The 23,658-nt window shown below is 41.5% G+C and overlaps 1 protein-coding gene across 2 annotated transcripts in view; it reads right to left on the bottom strand.

Annotated features, from left to right (window-relative positions):
- The window catches only part of THSD4 (thrombospondin type 1 domain containing 4), a 1,135,048-nt gene that overhangs the window by 738,916 nt on the left and 372,474 nt on the right, over window positions 1-23,658 (bottom strand). For both annotated transcript variants that reach the window (XM_073586946.1, XM_073586947.1), the window contains one exon: window positions 19,116-19,218. In XM_073586946.1, the coding sequence (XP_073443047.1) occupies window positions 19,116-19,218 (103 nt within the window). The remainder of the gene's footprint in view (window positions 1-19,115; window positions 19,219-23,658) is intronic.

Genomic DNA, 23,658 nt, shown 5'->3' with positions numbered 1-23,658 from the left:
AGTTTTATATAAGGGCTAGATTAATCAATCCCCCCTTAGTAACATGAATCAAAACTCGACAGAGACTCGCTTATAGCTGACTTCGCAAAAAACAAAAGAACTAAAATGATCATCTATAAAAAGTAAAACTTATTGCATATATGATAAAAATATTCACATCATAAAACAAAGGGATCTTTTTAGAGGACTCAAGCAAAATGCCTGCAGTTGTAATGCATAAAAACACAAATAGCAGCAAAGGTTTATGTCAAGTAAGTATAAATCACAAAGGTGGGAGTCTACAGAGCAGTCAATATCTTGAAATTAAGAGGAGAAAATTAACAGAGATGAGAGGATCCCTTTACTCGACCTCGGTCAACGGTTCAGGTCAGTGCATTGTGGCTGTTGGCAAGAGCCATACAAACTTCTTTAGCTGCCGCATTCCCCTACCAAAATGATTGATTTTCCAGCCTGCCCTGATGTTAACTGTGCATCTGTGCAGTACACAGGTGACATACTCCCCATCCAGGTAATCATAAGCCAAGCTTGGGATCCCGGAGTTTAAGGAAATTAATGCAGCTTCAGACCATGGCCGGAGAGCATTGAGCGTAGACCAGGGTTGCATGAAGGGATCCTCTCAACACTTGTATTTCATCAACCGAAGTGTGCCTGATCATTCTCTGAAACATTGCTCTTGCTGCTCACCTATTTCTCTATGTGCTTATAATACCAAATCATATATACAGAGTTCTTACCACATTGTAGACCACCCTGACACACTTTTCACATGTCCACTACCTCAGGTGTAAAGATAAACAAGTAAATGTGATCTTAATACTGTATTTTAAAAAGAATATTTTCTGATACTTTTGCAGAGTTAACTGTTTCAAAAAATCATGAAGGACAAAATAGATTCTAATTTGACTCTGAAGAAAAAGCTTACACTGGATATACCAGTTGATGATTACGTCAGTTTTTGGAAGGAGCACAACTCCAGCTTAGAGTTCCATTTTCACTTTATAAAATTTGTTTCTACATATATCACAAAGGTTGTGTAATGTTTCTTGAAATCTACTTCGGGCAGTTAATCTGAGTCTTTCGGGTCAATAGTTAGTCTGTTATTCGTAAACTATACTTGAATGGCATGGACAAATTCATCCTGCAATCATAAAAACTTCACTTATTTTAGAAAACTACAGTACTTGTCATAAAGCAGTCACTAAATACAATAAGAAGTGAACTTCATAAAATAAATTTTATTACTGATTCCATGCATCACACTTTTGGCTTTATGCGTCTTCTGGTAAATATCTTGCTAGTGCCTTTGATATCTTAAATGTAATTAAAAAGGATGGCTAAAGCACGATAAAGACAACTCAATCAAATATGTTCATTTAAGGGTCTTTTCCCAGAGTAAAATATATCAGTACAATTAAAGGGGTTGTCCACTACTAGGACAACCCCTTCTTGAACTAAATGTTTGACCCCGATAAAATAAAAAACCTATACTCACCTCCTGTGCCGGCACCATTCCAGCAGTGTCAGCACTCGCGGTCCCAGAGCTCTCATGAAGTTTTGTGACACGTGGTACCCGGCGCCCAATCAGCACTGGCTTCGCTGTCGCCTCCTTCGTTTCGTACGGATTGAACATGAAGAGGAAGTCATGGATCAGCTGCAGCCCGGACTTCCTCTTCATGTTTAATCTGTACGAAGGAGGGGACAGTGATGCCAGCACTGATTGGGAGCCCAGCACTGCACGAGAGCTCCAGGACTGCGAGTGCTGATACCGCTGGAACAGCACTGCTGGAACGGTGAGTCTAGTTTTTTTAAATTATTGGGGCCAAACATATACTTGAAGAAGTGGTTGTCCTAGTAGTGGACAACCCCTTTAGTATTTTTCATAATTTAGAAATAATTTATATTTTTTACTAACATGGAGCAATTACATTTATTTAAATAGTTTAGTCACTACGAATGTTACAAACTACTATTACTGCTAGAATAACCGATTCATATATATGTCATACATTGACATTTTTGAAAAGATTTTGTAGGATTAGACTACAGAGAGAACTACAATTCCTGGAAAGCTTGTTTATAACATATGTTATGTGACATTAAGAGGGCTTTCCAGGACTAATCAAGGGATGACCTATCAAACACCTGGTACCATTACTATTCAGATGATCAGTGGGGGTGCCAGGTTCCCACCCATCTCATATTGATAATCTATAATGTGTGTTAGATGGAGTATCAAAAACCTGGTGACAGATCCCTTTCATAGATGTTATACCAATACATTATTCATGAGGTGATAAATTATAGATATAAGCTAAATCAATAAATCTGGAAGGGCAGCAAAAGTGATGACACACATTAGGCTCACTTGTTGCCCCCCCAAAGTGTTCTTTGACAGGGCTTTTCGAAATTGCAGCAGAAAATGTTATACACATTTTCAAAGGTTGTCAGGTTGAGTAATGAAATGAGCCATTTTGCAGTGATTTTTACCTCCTGAATTCAAATCTGACAGTGAAAAATTTTAGTTGGATCTTGTTTTTATGATATCAAAGAGTTTTTTTTACTGCTATATGTAATTACTGCATAAGGCTAGAGTCACACTAGTGATTTTAAGATCGGTCCGATGGTTGTTTTTTTTATGCAAGTACAATCTGATTTTTCACACCTAGCATCCAATTCAGTGTGATTGCTATTCGACCACAATGTGATTTTAACATGAGCTTTTACATAGAGCAATTCTCTGTCATTAACACATAGTTTTCAAAGAAATTAATCTTCAAAACACCACACACATATTTACAGCTCTGGCAAAAATTAAGAGACCACTGCCAAATTTTCAGTTTGTCTGATTTTTCTCTTTATAGGTATATTGATGAGTAAAATGTAAATTGCTCTTTTATTCTATAAACTACTGACATGTCTTCGAAATTCCAAGCACTAAATTTTGTAATTATTTTCAGAAAATGAGAAATGGTCAAAAGAACAAAAAATGCAGTGCTTGCAGACCTCAAATAATGCTAAGAAAACAAGTTCATAATCATTTATAAACAAAAATACTAATGTTTTAACTAAGGAACAGTTCAGAAATCAATATTTTGTGGAATTACCATGATTTTTAATCACAGCTTTCATGTCTGTTGGCATGCTTTCCACCAGTCTTTCACACTGTTTTTGGATGACCTTATGCCACTCCTGGTACAAAAATGTAAGCAGTTCATCTTTGTCTGATGGCTTGTGACTATCCATCTCCCTATTGATTACATTTCAGAGATTTTCAATGGGGTTCAGGTCTGGAGATTGGGCTGGCCATGACAGGGATTTGATGTGGTGGTCCTTCATCCACACATTGATTGACTTAGCTGTGTGGCATGGTGCATTGTCCTGCAGGAAAAAACAGTCCTCAGAGTTGAGGAACATTGCCTGAGCAGAAGGAATCAACTGTTTTTCCAGGATAACCTTGAATGCGGCTTGATTCATACATCCTTCACAAAGATTAAACTGCCCAATTCCAGCCTTGCTGAAGCATCCCCAGATCATCACTGATCCTGTACCAAATTTCACAGTGGGTGCAAGACACTGTAGCTTGTACGCCTCTCCAGGTCTCCGTGTAACCATTAGATGACCAGGTGTTGGGCAAAGCTGAAAATTAGACTCATCAAAGAAGATTACCTTACTCCAGTCCTCTATGGTCCAATCCTTATGGTCTTTGGCAAACTTCAACTTGGCTCTCCTTTGCTTCTCATTGATGAAAGGCTTTTTTCTAGCTTTACATGACTTGAGCCCTGCCTTTAACAGCCTGTTACGAACTGTTCTTGCCATGCACTTCACCCTAGCTGCCATTTGCCATTCCTTTTGTAGGTCACTTGATGTCATCCTGCAGTTACCGAGTGACATTCGACTAAGATGACGGTCATCCCGGTCAGTAGAGAGTCGTTTTCGCCCTTTGCCGGTCTGTAGTTTTGTTGTCCCCAATGTCTGCTGCTTGAACTTGTTGTAATGGACTGCGTCTTAGAAATTTTAAGGATGAAGGCAACATGATGCTCATTGTATCCCACTGCTAGTAAAGCCAGAATTGAGCCCTTCTTTTCCTCACTCAAGACTTTTCTTTTCAATTCCTTTGGCATGGTTAAAAGTTATTTTTTAATTCCTATTATTTTGGGGATATTACTAGCACCTGTTTTGCCATCCAGCTTGTTCTATTGCAAGAGGATTGTGAACACCACATCAGGGTTTCTTATACTTTCCTTCATTAAATAATCTTTGGTTGAGGTGATCACCTAATCAGAATCATATTAAGTAGAATGAGGTGTACTCTGGTTGGAATTCAAATGACACTGGAATGGAATGGCTGTCAAACATGTAGACAGCTGATTTTTATAAAACTGTGCAGTGGTCTCTTAATTTTTTGCCAGACCTGTGTGTATATATAATAAAATCCAGCAATTCATGTGCCGTGTACAGTAAAATCACAGAGTGACAGGTTAGAATAGATTAAATAGAGAAGATATATACACAATACACATAGAACACATAGATATATAGATGTCAGTGACACACACACATATATGTATATATATATTACATACATAGATAGATAGAAGAAAAGACAGCAATTCAGCAGCTGGATAGTGTAAAATCACTGCAGGAGCCGACTGGATAGAAGAGATGGATTACATACAGTAAATACAAATAGAATAGGTAGATGTCTGTGACAAATACAATTAGTACAGTGTGTGTGCAGCTTATATGTATTTAACTAATAAAAGATTATTTTTCTGAAAAAATGGTGTGGGCTCCCGCACAATTTTTGTAACCAGCAGAGGGAAAGCCAAGGGCTGGGGGCAGATGTTTATAGCTTGGGAAGGGGATAATACCCATGGAACTTCCAAGCTATTAATATCAGCTCACAATTGTACACTTAGCCTTTACTGGCTATTTCATTGGGATTCCCACTCAAAAAATGATGTGGGGTCCCCCTGTAATTAATAGCCAGCAAGGGCTATGCAAACAACTTCAGGCTGATATTAATAACCTAGGAAGGGGCCATGGATACTGCTCCCCAGGCTAAAAACATCAACTCTCAGCCACCCCAGAAAAGGTGCATCTCTAAGATGCGCCAATTCTGGCACTTAGCCTTGCTCTTCCCACTTGCCCTGTAGAGGTGGCAAGTGGGGCGATAGTTGGGGGGGTTGATGTCACCTTTGTATTGTCAGGTGACATCAAGCCTCCAAGTTAGTAATGGAGAAGCATTTATAAGACGCCCCCATTACTAACCCAATATTCACATTGTAAGAAAACAGACACCCAGAAAAAGTCCTTTAATTGAAAGAACGACACAGACTCCTTTAATATTCTTAAATAAACCATATTTATGACCTCGCCCATTCCCCTGATGCCCTCATCATCTGCAAGAGGTAAGAAAACAAACAGCAGTATTCCTCACCTCAGAGATGCCTTTAATCCATTTGTCCCATGACGTGTCCAGCTCTGCCACATCTAGATGGCAGGCTGCATGGTGCGACCATGCAGGCTGTCATCCAGCAGAGAAACTGAGCACCGTGTGCTCAATGTCTCTGTGTGAATTGCTATTCCCTGTCTGAGGGCACCACGAGCGTGAGAAAGTTCTCCTGCTCGTGGTGCCATCAGACAGGCTCTGCGAGATCACGACCTATGAACTCACTTCACCTATGTGACTGAAGGATCACAGCCATTGCACAATACACAGGGGGGCACATTTATAAGATTATCTCAGCATAGGAACATTTTATTTAAAAACATCCAATTGTGGAACTTATTTTTATTCCAAGATCTATTGATGAAAATGTACTTTGCTTGTGGGGCAACCCCTCAGTAACTATTTGTATGACAGGAAAATGTAACTCTGGAAATATTTATTATTATTATTATTATTATTATTATTATTATTATTATTAATAAGCATTTACATAGCGCCATTTATTCCATGGCGCTTTACATGTGAAAAGGGGAAATATAGACAAGTGCAATATATACAAGAGTAATATACAAGTGTAAGACAAGGGACAAGGGACACACAAGTACATAAGGAGAGGGGACCCAGCCCGCGAGGGCTCACAGTCTACAGGGATGGGTGAGGATACAGTAGAAGAGGGTAGAGCAGGTCGTGCGGTGGTTCAGTAGACCGAGGATCATTACAGGCTGTAGGCTTGTCGGAACAGGTGGGTCTTCAGGTTCTTCTTGAAGGTTTCTATTGATGGTGAGAGTCTGATGTGTTGCGGTAGGGAGTTCCAGAGTATGGGGGAAGCACAGGAGAGGTCTTGTATGCGGTTGTGGGAAGAAGAGATAATGGGGGAGTAGAGAAGGAGATCTTGGGACGATCGAAGGTTGCATGCGGGTAGGTACCTAGAGACCATGTCACAGATGTATGGAGGAGATAGGTTGTAGGTGGCATTGTATGTCATGGTTAGGGTTTTGAATTGGATCCTCTGGGCAATAGGAAGCTAGTGAAGGGCCTGGCATAGGGGGGAGGCTGGGGAATAGCGGGGAGACAGGTGGTTTAGTCAGGCAGCAGAGTGTAGGATGGACTGGAGCGGTGCTAGAGTGCTAGAGGGGAGGCCAGAGAGTAGGAGGTTGCAGTAGTTGAGGCGGGAGATGATAAGAGCGTGCACTAGTGCTTTTGTGGTTGAGGAATGAGCGGACCCGGGAAATATTTTTGAGTTTGAGGAGGCAGCAGGAGGCGAGGCCTTGGATATGTGGTTTGAAAGAGAGCGCAGAGTCGAGGATCACCCCAAGGCACCGGGCATGCGGGACTGGGGAAAGAGAGCAGCCGTTGACATTGATGGATAGGTCTGGTGGAGGGGGTAGAGTGAGATGGGGGAAAGATGATGAATTCTGTTTTGTCCATGTTCAGTTTGAGAAAGCGAGCAGAGAAGAAGGCTGATAGCAGACAGACATTGTAGGATGTCAGTCAGTAAGGAGGCGAGGTCGGGTCCAGATAGGTAGATCTGCGTGTCATCGGCATAGAGGTGATACTGCAAACCGTGGGATTCTATGAGCTGTCCCAAGCCGAAGATATAGATGGAGAATAGTAGGGGTCCTAGGACAGAGCCTTGGGGAACACCGACAGACAGGGGGCGAGGTGAGGAGGTGGTGTGTGTGAGAGGGAGACAGTGAATGTATGGTCCGTTAGGTATGATGAGATCCAGGATAGGGCCAAGTCTGTGATGCCAAGAGAATATGTAGCAGGAGGGAATGGTCTACGGTGTCGAAGGCAGAGGACAGGTCCAGGAGAAGGAGGACAGAGTAGTGTCGCTTGCTCTTGGTGGTTAGTAAGTCGTTAGTGACTTTAGTTAGGGCAGTTTCAGTTGAATGATGCGGTCGGAAGCCATATTGTAACTGGTCAAAGAGGGAACAGGAGGAGAGGTGGGAGGACAGTTCAAGATATACATGCTGTTCCAGTAGTTTTGAGGCGTAAGGGAGAAGAGATATCAGGCAATAGTTAGACACAGAGGATGGGTCAAGGGAGGGCTTTTTGAGGATGGGTGTGATTGAGGCATGTTTGAAGGATGAGGGAAAGACACCATTTGTAAGTGAAAGGTTGAATAGGTGTGTTAGAGATGGGATGAAGACTGTGGCCAAGTTAGGGATGAGGTGGGACGGGAGTGGGTCGAGGGCAAAAGTGGTGAGGTGTGATGTTGACAGAAGTGTAGATAGCTGATCTGTCATGGTGGAGAAGCTGGCTTTTTCAGAACAGGGCTGAGCGGTTAAGAGGGGCATTGGGGGCTGCGGGCCAAAGTTTTGTCTGATCGTGTTGATCTTATGCTTAAAGAAGGAGGCAAAGTCTTCAGCAGAGATGAGAGGAGGGGGAGGAGGTGCTGTGGAGTGGAGTAGAGAATTGAAAGTGTTGAAGAGCTGTTTAGGGTTATGAGATAGGGAGGATATGAGAGATGCGAAGTAAGTTTGCTTTGCGGCAGAGAGTGTGGACTTAAAGCTGGCAAGGGACTGCTTGTATGCGTTGAAGTGCTCAGTAGAATGGGTTCTCTTCCATCTCCGCTCAGTGGCCCTGGAAACCCGTCTCAGTTCTTTGGTCAGGCTGGTCAGCCAGGGCTGCCTGTTGATTGTTCGAGTTTTGCTCTGCATGAGGGGGGCAGCCGAATCAAGTGTTGCTGTTATTGTGGTGTTATAAAAAGTGGCAGCAGCATCTGTGTCGTGAAGGGAAGCTATGTCTGTAAGGGGGAGAAGGGATTCAGAGAGTGATTGTAAATTGAGGTGTTTGAGATTCCTGCGAGGGTGAGCGAGTTTATGGATTGGGGGTTGCTCAGTGGGAGAGGAGAGGGAAGAGAATGTCAGTAGGTTGTGGTCAGACAGGGGGAGGGGTGAGTTATTGAGATTAGTGAGGAAACAGAGACAGGTGAAGATAAGGTCCAGCGTGTGACCATCTTTGTGAGTGGCCGCAGAGGACCATTGAGTGAGGTCAAGGGAAGCCGTGAGCGATAGAACTTTAGAGGCAGCCGAGGTGGAAGTGTCAATGGGGATGTTGAAGTCGCCCATGATGATGGTGGGGATGTCAGCAGAAAGGAAATGGAGTAGCCAGGTGGTGAAGTAGTCGAGAAAGGTGGAGATGGCTAGTTCTGGGGGGCGGTAGATGACAGCCAGCTGGAAGTTGGAGGGGGAGTAGATGCGGACGGAGTGCACCTCAAAGGAGGGAAGAGTAGCGGAGGGTGGCAGAGGAATTGGGGTAAAGGAGCAGGTATCAGACAGTAGCAAGCCAACTCCTCCACCACGTTTATTGCTGGGGCGAGGGGTGTGAGAGAGATGGAATCCGCCATAGGAAAGCGCAGCTGGAGAGGCTGTGTCAGAGGGAGTGAGCCAGGTTTCAGTGATGGCGAGGAAGGAGAGTTTGTTGGTGATAAAGGGGTCATGGATAAATTTACTTCACAATATTGCCTTGTGAAATATTGGGTTGAAGATCAGCAACAATTATTTTCAAGATACTCATGTTGGGGTTGATTTTGACCAATACGAATAACACAGATTAGATATTAGAAAAAAACTTTTTGACAGTGAGGGTGATCAATGAGTGGAACAGGCTGCCACGAGAGGTGGTGAGTTCTCCTTCCATGGAAGACTTCAAACAGAGGCTGGTCAGGCATCTGTCTGGGATGATTTAGTCAATCCTGCTTTGAGCAGGGGGTTGGACCAGATGACCCAGGAGGTCCCTTCCAACTCTAAGGGTACCATTACACTTAGCGACACACCAGCAATCCCGACAACGATACGACCAGGTAAGGATCGCTGGTGCATCGCTAAATGGTCGCTAGTAAGCTGTCAAACAGGCAGATTTACCCAACGACGCAGCAACGATCCAGCGATCCATGCAACCACCTCGGCGGTCGTTGGGACCTTGTCACACAGCAGTGATTCTGATGACTCCCGCCTGCGTCCATGATTTCTGAGTCGCTGATGAGGTCGCTCGTCAGTGTCAAACACAGTGATGCGCACTGGCCAGCGGGATACCAGCAATCAAAAAATGGCCCAGGACATGCGAGCACAATCAGCGACGTCGAAACGAGGGCCTGGTCGCTGCTATGTGTCACACGTAGTGAGATCGCTGGTGAGGTCGCTGTTGTGTCACAAAATCAGTGAAGTTTCAGCGATCTCGCTAACGATCTTGCTATGTGAGACGGACCCTTAAAGGGAATCTGTCACCCTTTTTTTGACCTTTCAGCTGCCGGCATAGACATCGGGGGCTTATCTACAGCATTCTGTAATGCTATAAATAAGCCTCCGATGTAACTTGAAAGAGAAGAAAAACACGTTATATTATACTCACCGAGGTGGGCGGACCGGTCCGATGGGTGTCGCCGTCCCATCCGGCGCCTCCCTTTTTCATGCGATGATGTCCTCTTGATGCCTGTTGAGGGCAGAGCAGAGTCCTGCAGTGCGCAGGCGTCGGGACAGGTCTGGTGCCTGCGCACTGCCGAATTCTGCTCTGCCCTCAACAGGGCAGAGCAGTGCACCTGTGCCGGAGCCATTTCAGGAAGGGAGAAGAGGATGTCATCGCATGAAGAAGGGAGGCGCCGGACGGGACGGCGACACCCATCGGACTGGACGGCCCCACCTCAGTGAGTATAATATAACATGTTTTTCTTCTCTTTCAGGTTACATCGGAGGCTTATCTACAGCATTACAGAATGCTGTAGATAAGCCCCCGATGTCTATGCTGGCAGCTGAAAGGCCAAAAAAGGGTGACAGATTCCCTTTAACATTCTATCATAAGTTGAGGATCCAAGAAAAGCACTTCTGAGCATCCGCGCTGCTTTAGTGATAAGAATTCTTCAGAAATCCATATAAATCTTTCAAGTTCTTTATTATATGTACTACAGAAACTACGCGTTTCGAGGTGACAAACCGCACCTCTTCGAGGTTTGTCACCTCGAAACGCGTAGTTTCTGTAGTACATATAATAAAGAACTTGAAAGATTTATATGGATTTCTGAAGAATTCTTATCACTAAAGCAGCGCGGATGCTCAGAAGTGCTTTTCTTGGATCCTCAACTTATGATACCTAGTGGACGCTGTCCACCTGCACGAGCTCTGCAGCAGCTATATGACTGCAACAAACGTTGAGAGTGGTTGTGTCTGAACACAACCCATAAAGGGTGAGTACTCCAGAGTACTTTTATATTTTAATTGATTTATACCAGGTGAAGCCCTATGTCTGCGCCCCCGCCCTTGTTTTCCCTTTAACATTCTAGGATTCTATGATCTCTTTTGTTATTTAATGTAACAACAATGTGAAAAAATAGCCAGAATTTGGAAAAGAAACTCCTGAATTGTACAGACATACGTCCACTGTAACAAACTCTCTGACCTAATGTTCTACTTGCCATATGTATGCTATACAGAATGCAACATTTGGAAGAATCTTTGGATAATTTATGAGCATCTACCAGCATGTCTCAATGTAAAGCAGTTAGACACAGGTGTGAAAGCATATGTCATACGGGACTTACTAAAATACAGGTGTAGGCAAAATGGAGTTTTGCAATGAAAAATAACCTCTAAATAAGATGATTTCACTAATAACATCTTTTTCCGATTTATAGAGTTAAGCCCTAAAGTAGTATCACATTTTACGGCTCACCCGCAAAGCTACATCGTCACTGTCCCTATGGACTTATGCACATCCTTGCTTTAAATGAAAAAAAGATTATCACTTCCTGCCACAAAGTGTGCATCAGAGATTCAGGTCCCGTCCAGGGGACTGTTTATCACATTTATGAAGAATGTTAAAAAAAAATGCAAGGACCGGTGTTTATCTATGGATCAAGTGATATGGGAATAACTTTACACTTCAGGAGCAAAAAGACTCCAACAAGTTTCCTGGACCTGTCATGTAAAATAAATTGCCTCAGAGAACGTTTACATCAGGTTCTCTTTCCATAACACTAAAATTGGATCCAGTACAGCTCAGAAAAACAAGTTGCAATTCCATCTTGACTTGGTGTATACAATCAGTGCACAAGTTTTTGGCTTCCAGATATTTTCCTACAGTTGTGTTACATACCGTAAATGTATATCTTTCTGGAGGAATCACTTTGTACTATAACTTTTTTTAATATAATTTAATATATAAAAAAACTCAGGATAAAAAGTATAATCACACAACATAAAGTCATTGCAAAAACCAGGGGTGAAAGAGGGAGCGAGAGGTATGCATACTATATACGGAAAGGGGAAATACTGCATAGATCCATATTGTGGGAGGGTTTGGCTTTAAATACTGTGTGTGGAGGGAGCATGTGTCTTTAACCACTTACCGCTATCCGCTGGTCGGTAGCAGGTGTATGTAGCAGGCTCACGGGGCAGATAATGTCTGTAACACACAGCCAGAACCTGCCTCTAACAGCCATGGGTGGAGTTGAGCTCCACCCACAACTGTTAACCTGTTAAATGCCACAGTCAATCTATGACAGTGGCATTAGTAGTGGCAGCATGGGGGGTGCCTCATTCTACATTTTAAAAAAAATGGAAAACAAAATTCAAATCACCCTCCCTTTCCCCCATTAAAAATAAAGATAATAAAAAGAAAAAAAATCCTTCTATCTGGTATTGCTGCGTACATAAAAGTTTGAGCTATAGAAATGTTAAAATAATTAGTCTGATCGGTAAACATCATAAACAAAAAAAAATAAAAATGTCAAAGTTGTGGGTTTTTAGGTCTCCACAAGACTACAAGAGAATGCTGTATCAAGTGATCAAAATGTTATATCTATCCCAACATGGCATCAATAAAACGTTGTCTCATTCCACAAAAAATAACCCCTCACACAGCCCCATCAATGGAAAAAATGAAAACCTTACAGGTATCAAAAATTGGAAATACAATCCAAACAATGATTTATTTTTAACAAATTTTCAAATTTTCTTTTATCATTAAAAAATAAAAAAAACTGGACAAGTTTGGTACCGCTGTAATCACACTGATGAGGAAAAGCATAATGCCATGTCATTTTTACTACACAATATACGCCATAAAAATAATTCCCAAAAGGCAAAGTCAGAATTGTGTTGTTTTTTTTTTGTGTGCAATATCATGGCACATGGAATTCTCTTCACAGTTTTCCAATACATTACGTGGTAAAAATAAATGGTGACATTCAAAGGTACAACTCATCCCGCAAAAAAACATGCCCTCATACACCTATGTGGACAGAAAAATAAAAAAAAGATATTTCTCTTGTAAGAAGGGGAGGAAAAAAACAAAAACGGAAGTTGGCCATGTTGGGAAGTGGTTATAAAGTCCTGTGTGGGCTATAAATGTTCGGTCTGATTCATCAAAGCTTTCACGCTTTTTAAAAAGCTTTGAAAAGTTGCAAAGTTTTAACATAACTTCAAGCTGCGCTAAAATGTTATCACTTTTGTCAATCTGCTCAGTTTTGCCCTATACCAACAAAGTGGGTTGAGAGGGGCGGTATGGGGACGTGGTGACTTCCTCGTCAAAATCGTGAGCGGCGGCATTCGCGACGTCACAAATTTTACTCCAGCAGGAACTAAAGCAGGATTTGTGTCAAGTCGCAGGTCACTCATCAGATTTCCTGATTTATTAAGAAGCGTGTGCCTCTTAATAAATCAGAAGCCTCTCAGTCCACCCTGCCCCCTCATCAAGACTCTTGTGAGGATCGCTGGTCTTGATGAATCGGGATAAGAATGTTTGGGGAGTCAGAGGGATTCTTTATAAATCGTGTGTGTGTGTGCGAGGGGGTGGAAAAATGGGGGGGCTTTTTTGTGCATGCTACATGTGGGAAAGTGAAGATTCTTAAAAGATCGTTTTTGTATGGGAGGAAGAAACATATATTACTTTATTAAGAGACTCATTTCAGGGTATATATAAACCACTTTTACATCAAATTTAAAGATTACAAGCGTTTTAATTAATCTAAATATGTAACCATCCGTGAAACGAATGCAACTTATTAACCAGTTTGTCCAGAGAAGACTAGAGAGAAACTTAAAATAAGATTATCATAGGAAGAAAATTTAGAAGGGTTGTCCACTACTTGGACAACCCCTCTCAATCAGTATGCTTACCCATAGTAAAATAATAACACCTATACTCACCTCCAGTGCTGGGGCTGTTCCAGTGGTGTAGGCTCTGATTCTCCTGGAAATTCTGGGAATGTGGCCAATCAGTGCTGGGGCTTCACTCTCCCCACTTTCGGACGAATCAGACATGAAAAGGAAGTGAGAGCTGCAACTCGGCTTCGTCCGAAGGCAGCAAAAGTGAAGTCAGTGCCGACTGGCCACAGGGATCTCATGACATAAGAATGTCATGTAAATAATCCCCAGGAGAGCCAGTGCTGACACCGCTGGAACGGCACCAGAAGTGAGTTTAAGTGTTATTATTTTATTGGGGGAAACATTCTAATTGAGAAGGGGTTGTCCAACCCTTTTAATTAGTACAACAATTAGGGCTCATACTCACTTGCGAAGTTGCGAGAGACTCGCACGATTCTCGTGCGAGTCTCTCGCATAAAACTCAGCACTCCCGCTGGCACTGGGACCGAAGCGTGCAACTGCATAGAAATACATGTAGCCGCACGCTCCAGTCCCAGTGCCAGGTTTCCATGCGAGTTTCTTGCAAATGAGTATGAGCCCTTAAGACATTTCTTGAGTTCTCTTTTGCCCTCAAACTAGCAACATGTGCTGGGTCACAGATATAATAACTTCAAGCCAAAAGTAAGATTTGTGGTATTTTTGGATCCATGTTTGTCTAAAACCTACAGTATTTAACCCCTTAGTGACGGGGCCAATTTTTGAAATTCTGACCAATGTCATTTTATGTGGTAATAACTCTGGAACCCTTCAACAAATCCCAGTGATTTTGAGATTTTTTCGTGGCACATTATAATTTATGATAATGGTAAATTTAGGTTGATATGTTTTGTGTTTATTTGTAAACAATGTCAGAAACTTGACAAAAATGTAAAAAAATTTCAAACTTGGAATGATTATCCATTTAATCCAGATAGTCTTGTCACACAAAATCATTAATAAATAACATTTCCGTCGTGCCTGCTTTACATCAGCATCATTTTTAAAATGCTAATATATTTTGTTAGTCTTTTAGGAGGTTTAAAAATGTAGCAGTAATTTTTCATTTTTTCAAGGAAATGTACAAAATGTATTTTTTGAGGGATCTATCCAGGTTTGAAGTGACTTTGGGGGTGCTATATATTGGAAGACCCCAAATGTGATACAATTTTAAAAACAGCACCCCCTGACATATTGAAAACTTCTGTCAGGTAGTTTATTAACCCTTCAGGTGATTTTCAGGAATTAATGCAAAGTGGAAAGATAGATGGAATGAAAAAGTGTTTGTTTACCACCTAAATGTCACTAACTTCTGAACTGACCGCTGTAGCCGGGAGACTCTAAAGGGCCGTTTACAATTAGCGAATCACCAGCGATCCGACCAGCGATCCGACCCGGTCAGGATCGCTGGTGCATCGCTAAATGATCGCTAGTGAGCTGTCACACAGGCAGACCTCACAGCGATGCAGCAGCGACGCAGCGCACGATACTCACCTTTCACACACAGCGATCCTGACGTCCTCCCGCCCGCCTCCACGCGTCGCTCGTCGTCACAGCAGGAAGCCCAGCAGGAAGTGCCCGACGAGAAATGGAGCCAGACATTCTCGCGCGATCAGCGATGGACAGCGGGGGAGCCGGTCGCTGGTAAGTATCACACATAGCGATATCGCTAGCGATATCGCTATAACGTCACAAAATCAGTGACGTTATAGCGATATCGCTATGTGTAAAACCCCCTTAAGGCCGCTATCTGGCCATGAACTGTTATGGCAAACATCACGACCATACAATCATAATCTCGGTGTGTCAATTAGATAAAAGTGGAAGCCCCCACAATCTTTTAAACATTTATTTGATGTAGTCACTTTTGACAGCAGCAACTAAGGGTTTAAACAGATATGGACGGTGCCAACACCGATCGTTTGTGATACAGCAAGTTGTCAGCTATAGTGTACAGTTGACAGCTGCTGGATTGTCACTTGTATGGGGATGATATTCTCTTATATATCAGGTCAGTAAAAAGACTCATTGGCTGTCATTAAGGGGTTAAATATCTTTATATATTTGGGCTGATTTATTCCCTTTTTTGCTAGAATTTACATTTAAAACAGATAGTAGATATGATCTATGACATTATACTATACAAAGGTAATAAAAATATTTACACATTACAGCTTTAATATTTGAAATTGGCTCAGATGAACTTCATGCAATATTCCCAAGTACACTGTGTTTTCATTAAAAAAATCTAATGTTTGTCTGAAGCAGCACGATATTAAACTTTTGACTGGATATAAAGAAGGAATGAATCAGATGGACATAAAATAACCTTTCAAGTCCCTGTGGGGACAAGAAATAAGATTTCCTTGGACAAAAAGACAATACCTGGCAAAGAAGAGAGTCATTAAAAATTGATTATGCAAGATACAAGGTTATTTTGTCTTTAAACTTGGATATACTTTTTATTTTCAATTTAAATGTAATATATTAAATATACCAAACTCAAATATGATTAGTAGACCTGGCAAGCTGATGTGTACAGATGTGGCCAAAAGTATTGACACCCCTGCAATTCTGTCAGATAATACTCAGTTTCTTCCTGAAAATGATTGCAAACACAAATTCTTTGGTATTATCTTCATTTAATTTGTCTTAAATGAAAAAACACAAAAGAGAATGAAGCAAAAAGCAAAACATTGATCATTTCACACAAAACTCCAAAAATGGGCCAGACAAAAGTATTGGCACCCTCAGCCTAATACTTGGCTGCACAACCTTTAGCCAAAATAACTGTGACCAACCGCTTCCGGTAACCATCAATGAGTTTCTTACAATGCTCTGCTGGAATTTTAGACCATTCTTCTTTGGCAAACTGCTCCAGGTCCCTGATATTAGAAGGGTGCCTTCTCCAAACTGCCATTTTTAGATCTCTCCACAGGTGTTCTATGGGATTCAGGTCTGGACTCATTGCTGGCCACCTTAGAAGTCTCCAGTGCTTTCTCTCAAACCATTTTCTAGTGCTTTTTGAAGTGTGTTTTGGGTCATTGTCCTGCTGGAAGACCCATGACCTCTGAGGGAGACCCAGCTTTCTCACACTGGCCCCTACATTATGCTGTAAACTTTGTTGGTAGTCTTCAGACTTCATAATGCCATGCACACGGTCAAGCAGTCCAGTGCTAGAGGCAACAAAGAAACCCCAAAACATCAGGGAACCTCCGCCATGTTTGACTGTAGGGACCGTGTTTTTTTCTTTGAATGCCTCTTTTTTTCTCCTGTAAACTCTATGTTGATGCCTTTGCCCAAAAAGCTCTACTTTTGTCTCATCTGACAAGAGAACATTCTTCCAAAATGTTTTAAGCTTTTTCAGGTAAGTTTTGGCAAACTCCAGCCTGGCTTTTTTATGTCTCGGGGTAAGAAGTGGGGTCTTCCTGGGTCTCCTACCGTACAGTCCCTTTTCATTCAGACGCCGACGGATAGTATGAGTTGACACTGTTGTACCCTCGGACTGCAGGGCAGCTTGAACTTGTTTGGATGTTAGTTGAGGTTCTTTATCCAACATCCGCACAATCTTGTGTTGAAATCTCTTGTCAATTTTTCTTTTCCGTCCACATCTAGGGAGGTTAGCATCAGTGCCATGGGTCTTAAACTTCTTGATGACACTGCGCACGGTAGACACAGGAACATTCAGGTCTTTGGAGATGGACTTGTAGCCTTGAGATTGCTCATGCTTCCTCACAATTTGGTTTCTCAAGTCCTCAGACAGTTCTTTGGTCTTCTTTCTTTTCTCCATGCTCAATGTGGTACACACAAGGACACAGGACAGAGGTTGAGTCAACTTTAATCCATGTCAACTGGCTGCAAGTGTAATTTAGTTATTGCCAACACCTGTTAGGTGCCACAGGTAAGTTACAGGTGCTGCTAATTACACAAATTAGAGAAGCATCACATGATTTTTCGAACAGTGCCAATACTTTTGTCCACCCTCTTTTTATGTTTGGTGTGGAATTATATCCAATTTGGCTTTAGGACAATTCTTTTTGTGTTTTTTCATTTAAGACAAATTAAATGAAGATAATAATACCAAAGAATTTGTGTTTGCAATCATTTTCAGGAAGAAACTGAGTATTAGGCCTCTTTCACACTTCAGTTTTTTGCATCAGTTATAATCCGCCAAAAAGGCGGACAAGCGGATCCGTTCTCAACTGATGTGAACGGATGGCACAGGATCCGTTTTCAGACGGATCCTGAAAATGAAGAAATTTAAAGGAATCGCTGGCCGGGAAGGAGAGAGAGAGAGAGAGAGAGAGAGAGAGAGAGAGAGAGAGAGAATTTTTTTTTTTTTTGTCCGGCACCCAGAAAGAAATTCGGGTTAAATCAGTGTTTGCAGGATCCGCCAGAGAAAAAAACGTTACAAGCTCCGTTTTGAAATTTTTGAGGATGGTGACGGACAGCAACTTTTGGCGGATCCTCACAAAAAACGGATGCAACGGACAGCAATCCGTCACAATCCGCCATTAATGCAAGTCAATGGGAAAAAAACGGATCCTCAAAAAAATTTGAGGATCCGTTTTTTTTCAAAACCTGGCGGATTGTGACTGATTGTAAAAAACGGAAGTGTGAAAGAGGCCTTATCTGACAGAATTGCCGGGGTGTCAATACTTTTGTCCACAGCTGTATAGATTTAGATCAGCTTTCTCAGGAAACATGAATAACGTTAGAATAAAGTGCAAATACCTTGTAAAAATCTATGAGCTCCTCTGATTCTGCCAATTTTTTCCATTTTGAATTGTCGCACCTCTGTAAAATTATTCACCAGTGTTGCTTTTGGTGAGCAATATGGGAAATCTCTACCTACAGTTCAACTTGGTGTTTCTTCAGAGTTTTCTCTGGAGTGAACGCTTTGATTCCTTCCTCCCTGATGCTGCCAATCATAACTTGGCACTCTAGCAGTCTCAGAGTCTTCTCTAGAAAGCAAGCTTGTTTATTTCTCCCTTCCAGACACTGCCTGTGTCAATCACAGCTCGGCAGCTGATCTAACAGTTTTAGACTCTGCAGTACAGTGATTGACAGTTCCTATGAGGAAGGGGTAATGCGCATGTCCTCAGAAAAGACTCTGAGACTGCTAGTCTGGTAAGCTATGATTGGTAGCATCTGAGAGAGATGGGTTTAAGAGCACCCCCCAGAGAAAACTATGAAACAAAGTCAAGTTGAACTACAAGGGGAGATTTCCCATACTATGCTCCAAAGCATCAAATGTGAAAGACTCTGCTATGGAGGAATGCAGGGGAAATTAAAAAAAATGGCATAATAAGGGAAGCTTACTCTTAATTTATCAAAACAGAAGCCCTTTATTTTTTTGCAGTATTGAATAGTGTGGTAGGCTGGTATAATACAGATATGTAACCTTAAGTTTTTTGTATTTTGGTTCTTGATGCTTTTTTAATGCGGTTTTCATGGTTGTGGTAAAAACAACTCTGAGGGAAAAAAAATAAATTGGATACTAATAATGTCAATAATAATAATAATCATTACAATGATGTCACCTTCTGAAAATGGTTCCCATTCATACAGCCGTCCCATAAATGGCTTGTTGTTGTAGGATGCGCACTGCACTTCTCTTGTGCCTCTGTTGTTACCGGGACACAGCTGTGAAAACAAACAACCAGAGCAGAGTTTATAATGCAGAGTAATGACTGTTATTTCTAAGATTTTGTGTATCGCTGTATCTTTAAACAGTGACATAATATACACATCCTCAGCTGCTTACCACGCAAACATTATTTATACTTACAAAGCTGTTGTAACATACAAGCACCCTAAAAAGTCTATTCATAAAAGACAGTCAAAATGTTTCTCTGGATGGCTATGTTGGAGAAAGGAGGTGTCCAAGAGGATGCCCCATCTATAATATATACTGAGCAAATAGTTATTATTATTCATTTTTATAGCGCCATTTATTCCATGGCGCTTTACATGTAAAAAGGGGAAATATAGACAAGTATAATAAACATGTGTAAGACAAGGGACACACAAGTACATAAGGAGAGGGGACCCTGCCCACGAGGGCTCACACTCCACAGGGGATGGGTGAGGATGCACTAGAAGAGGGTAGAGCTGGTCATGTGGCGGTTAAGTAGACTGATGATCATTGCAGGTTGCAGGCTTTATGGAAGAGGTGGATCTTCAGGTTCCTTTATAGAGTTATATAGTTGCCTTATAGAGGCTCAAGGTGTTGTCCTGGACTTATATATTGATGACTTATTCTCAGGCACCGCCATGGTCATCCATCAGATGTTTGCAGCATGCCTAAAGGACTCTACCAAAGACGCCAGTGAGTCAGATCCTGGTTATTGCTGCATAAGACCCATGCGGCTGCTGTGACATATATGGCCCCAATGAACCAAGATTGCTTTTTTGTATCCTAGTCCAACAAGGAGTGCACTGAAGTAAGACACATCGTATTAATTAAGGCATGCACCTCCTAATAAATGTGGTGATTCTTTCAGCTTCTGTGCGCCAGTAATGTAATCCAGTCAGATACAGGAAAATAATTTAAGCCATTGTGATGTAAATGATAAAGACTTTTCCATCAGTGCTCGGCCATGCCTCTCCTGGCTAAGCAACACCCACTTTTTAAAAAGTTAGTGGAGCTAGCAGGGATGGTGTACAAATTCCAAAAGACGCAACATTTCAAACAGTTTTAAGACCAAAATATAGCATAAACTTTGCTTAATTAGGTCCTATGTCTCTAAATGGTGATAAAGGAGTTGTCCAGGCTTGGGAAAATGTCTGCAGTTACTCTATGAGACTGCAGAACAGTAACAGATGTGTACACACTGTCATGATTCCCCGATATTCCTGAAGCATGCAGGCAGTATGTGATTTGAATACTTGTGGTTACTTGCTGACTAGATGCATTTGCCTCTAAATTAAAGCGTGCTGTATATCGAAGACTTGCGGTCAAGCGGGAAATACTGGTGACCCCCCCACTAGGGCCAGTGTAACACTCAGAGTCTACGACAGGGACGGGCCTAGTACTGAGAGTGACGTCCATCAAACTGAGACATAAAGACATTATCAGTCATTTCAAGGGCCAGATAATAAGAGCGGGGCGTAAAACACATTAAAATAAATTATATGTACAAAATGCAAGTTGAGTGAATATTTCGCAATTGTTTTAATGGCTCAATAAATTCTTATTTCATGCAAAATGTTGCAATTAAACTCACTCACTATTCTTTTTGTACTGTATTCTATGAAAAATAGCAATCACACTCGAGAATACTGTAATACTCATTGTCCAAAGTACAACAAACTATTCTCAATGCAAACAGACATGGTTCTAGGGATCAATTATCATAATTGATGTCTAGTAAAAGAATAAAAGAAGTTTTCATTACTTTTACGAGTAGTGGAACAGTAACTGCATATTTCCTTCTGCACTAAATCATGGGACCCTGTATAGGACTTACTGTACAACACTGTATTAATTTATATAGAATTCTCAAATGCATCATATAATTATTGTCTTCCCAGCTGCCGCTGCAATAGTGATAACTGCTATATAAAAGGGGGGATTTGGGGGGACAGCAATTATTCCCATAATAAGTAAGAATTTGGCAAACTTCATAGTCATTGCATCATGCAGCTTGTAAATGAACCAGAGAACCACCTGGATCTTCACACAGATGATGTGTATGTAGCTTAGTACTATGGTAACCTATGTAAACCAAAGTATGAGCCTGTAAAACATTTCTGTGACTTTTTATGCTTAGCTGCTACAGTCTTAAGTATTGTGTATGTAACTCCATGTACAGAACTGGAAAAGTGGTCAAACTACAAATCTTTCACATGGCAATAAGAATTACTTCAAGAATCTGACACATGTTTCTAGAATTGAAAATAAGAACTAACTCAATTTTCAATTTTAATTTTTTTTGTCCATCATCATAGAAATATAATTTGTGAACTCTAACTACATACTGCAACTTCTCATCAAGCTGGATAATGGGAATATTACTTAAGATAACAAACACCAAACTTAAAGGGGTTGTCCGGTCTAAATTGAAAAGTTTGCAGTCACTGTGTGTGACTGCAGACTTATGAATCCCCCCAGCACATGAACTATGCACTTTGGGGATTTGCCAGTTTCTGAGCTGGGACCAGATTGTATGTATGTGTTATGCATACTTTTATTGAGAGATGACGCACCCACTAGATGGGTTCTGCCTGGGAGTATGCATAATGCATACATACCCCCCCGGTCCTGGCTCAGAAACCCTCGAATCCTTGCAGCGCACGGTGCATATGTTTGATAGATTCATAAGTCTGCAGTCACACACAGAGACTGCAGACTTTTCAATTTAGACTGGACAACCCCTTTAATGTAAAATTCTTTAGGGATAAGTACCTATTTGACGTACCTATTACAGACCAAGTTTAACACATGGGTAAATCGTGGTGTATATTTTATGATATAATTATATAAAATTGTTTTCTTTTGAAAATATAATTAGCTATATCAATTACTGCAAATGACATGCTAGGTCATGAATAAAGAAGAGCGCTGACTGATAATGGTAAATTAACAGGATTCTAAGGGGTAAAGTATCTCCTTCTGGAGACTGCCAAGTCAGTGTAAGAAGACCTAAAGGCCATGCAATGCCCCCAGGAATTTAAATATGCAAATAACCTCATCAGAGATAAAAATGACTGGATCTGTAGTGTAAACTATTGTAAGGAGCAATCTTAGAAGTCAATATTTACCCTTTAAATGAACTTTCCACAAGACTTAGGGTACCGTTACACATAGCGACGCTACAGCGATCCCAACAACGATATGACCCGGTAAGGATCGCTGGTACGTCACTACATGGTCGCTAGTAAGCTGTCAAACAGGCAGATCTACTCAACGACGCAGCAATGATACGGTGACCCGTATAACGACCTCGGTGGTCGTTGGGACCTTGTCACACAGCAGCTATTCTGACGACTCAGACCTCAATAGGCGTGATTTCTGAGTCGCCAACGAGGTCGCTCGTCGTTGTTATGGCGTCAAACACAGAGATGCATGCTGGCCAGCGGGACACCAATGATCAAAACATGGCCTAGACATTCGAGCACGATCAGCGATATTCAGAGGGGGGACCGGTCGCCGCTATGTGTCACACATAGCGAGATCACTGGCGAGGTCGCTGTTGTGTCACAAAACCTGTGAACTTTCAGCGATCTCGCTAACGATCTCGCTATGTGTGAAATACCCCTTAGAATAAGAAGTCAAACCATAATCTTCATTTGCAGACATTAGCGTAAAGCAGGAGAACTGGTTTGGCTGAGTGAGAGGCCTCTAACAGTGGATCTAAGGCGTAACGTTTCTCCTTATAAAGAGTGCCTGGAGACTTATAGGCCATGAATATAGAGAGAAAATGGACTGGAACTCTAGTGCCACCTATTGCAAGTAGAAATCCATCCAAACCAGACAGGCTTTGCAATTAACTCATTAAAAATCCTCTCCATTCTCAGAAACAAAGGGACTTTAATTTTCTTGTTTACTACTTGTTGGCTTGGTTATCAGTCACTGCTGTTCTCTATCAGCTATGAACAATCTTTTAGGCAACGAGCGCAGAGCTTACATGCTCTTTCCAAACGGGTTGGGTGGCAATGATGGATTTGGTAATCTTAAGTGCCTGTACATACTTCTTTGATGCTGCAGACACAAAGCTGTCTCTGCTTGCAGGATCGGAGAGGGCAAAGCTTGGGAGATAGGCGCAAAGATGTTGTTGGTCCAAAATGTCAATTACGTCAAGTAATCAGGAAGATTTTGAGAAAATCTCTTTAACGATGTATCACTTGCTGAAAACCTCATTAGCTTAGAGATTTCCAACACCTCGAAAATAGATTTTTAATAGTCAGATATGGTCAATATTCTGGCAAACTTTATGTCTATAGTTCTAAATGACAAATACAAAATATTACTACATGGTATTGTATATAGAATTTTACCAATAAATTAATGGATCAATAAACCATAAAACACGTTAGGAACATAAAGTAATACTTATCACTCATGGCATACTGGTCACATCA

This window comes from Dendrobates tinctorius, unplaced genomic scaffold, assembly GCF_039654945.1.
Source record: "Dendrobates tinctorius isolate UK_male_01 unplaced genomic scaffold, ASM3965494v1 ptg000097l, whole genome shotgun sequence".
Taxonomy (NCBI): domain Eukaryota; kingdom Metazoa; phylum Chordata; class Amphibia; order Anura; family Dendrobatidae; genus Dendrobates; species Dendrobates tinctorius.
Note: the sequence above shows the minus strand (reverse complement) of the source record. Positions and strands in the feature narration are given on the sequence as shown.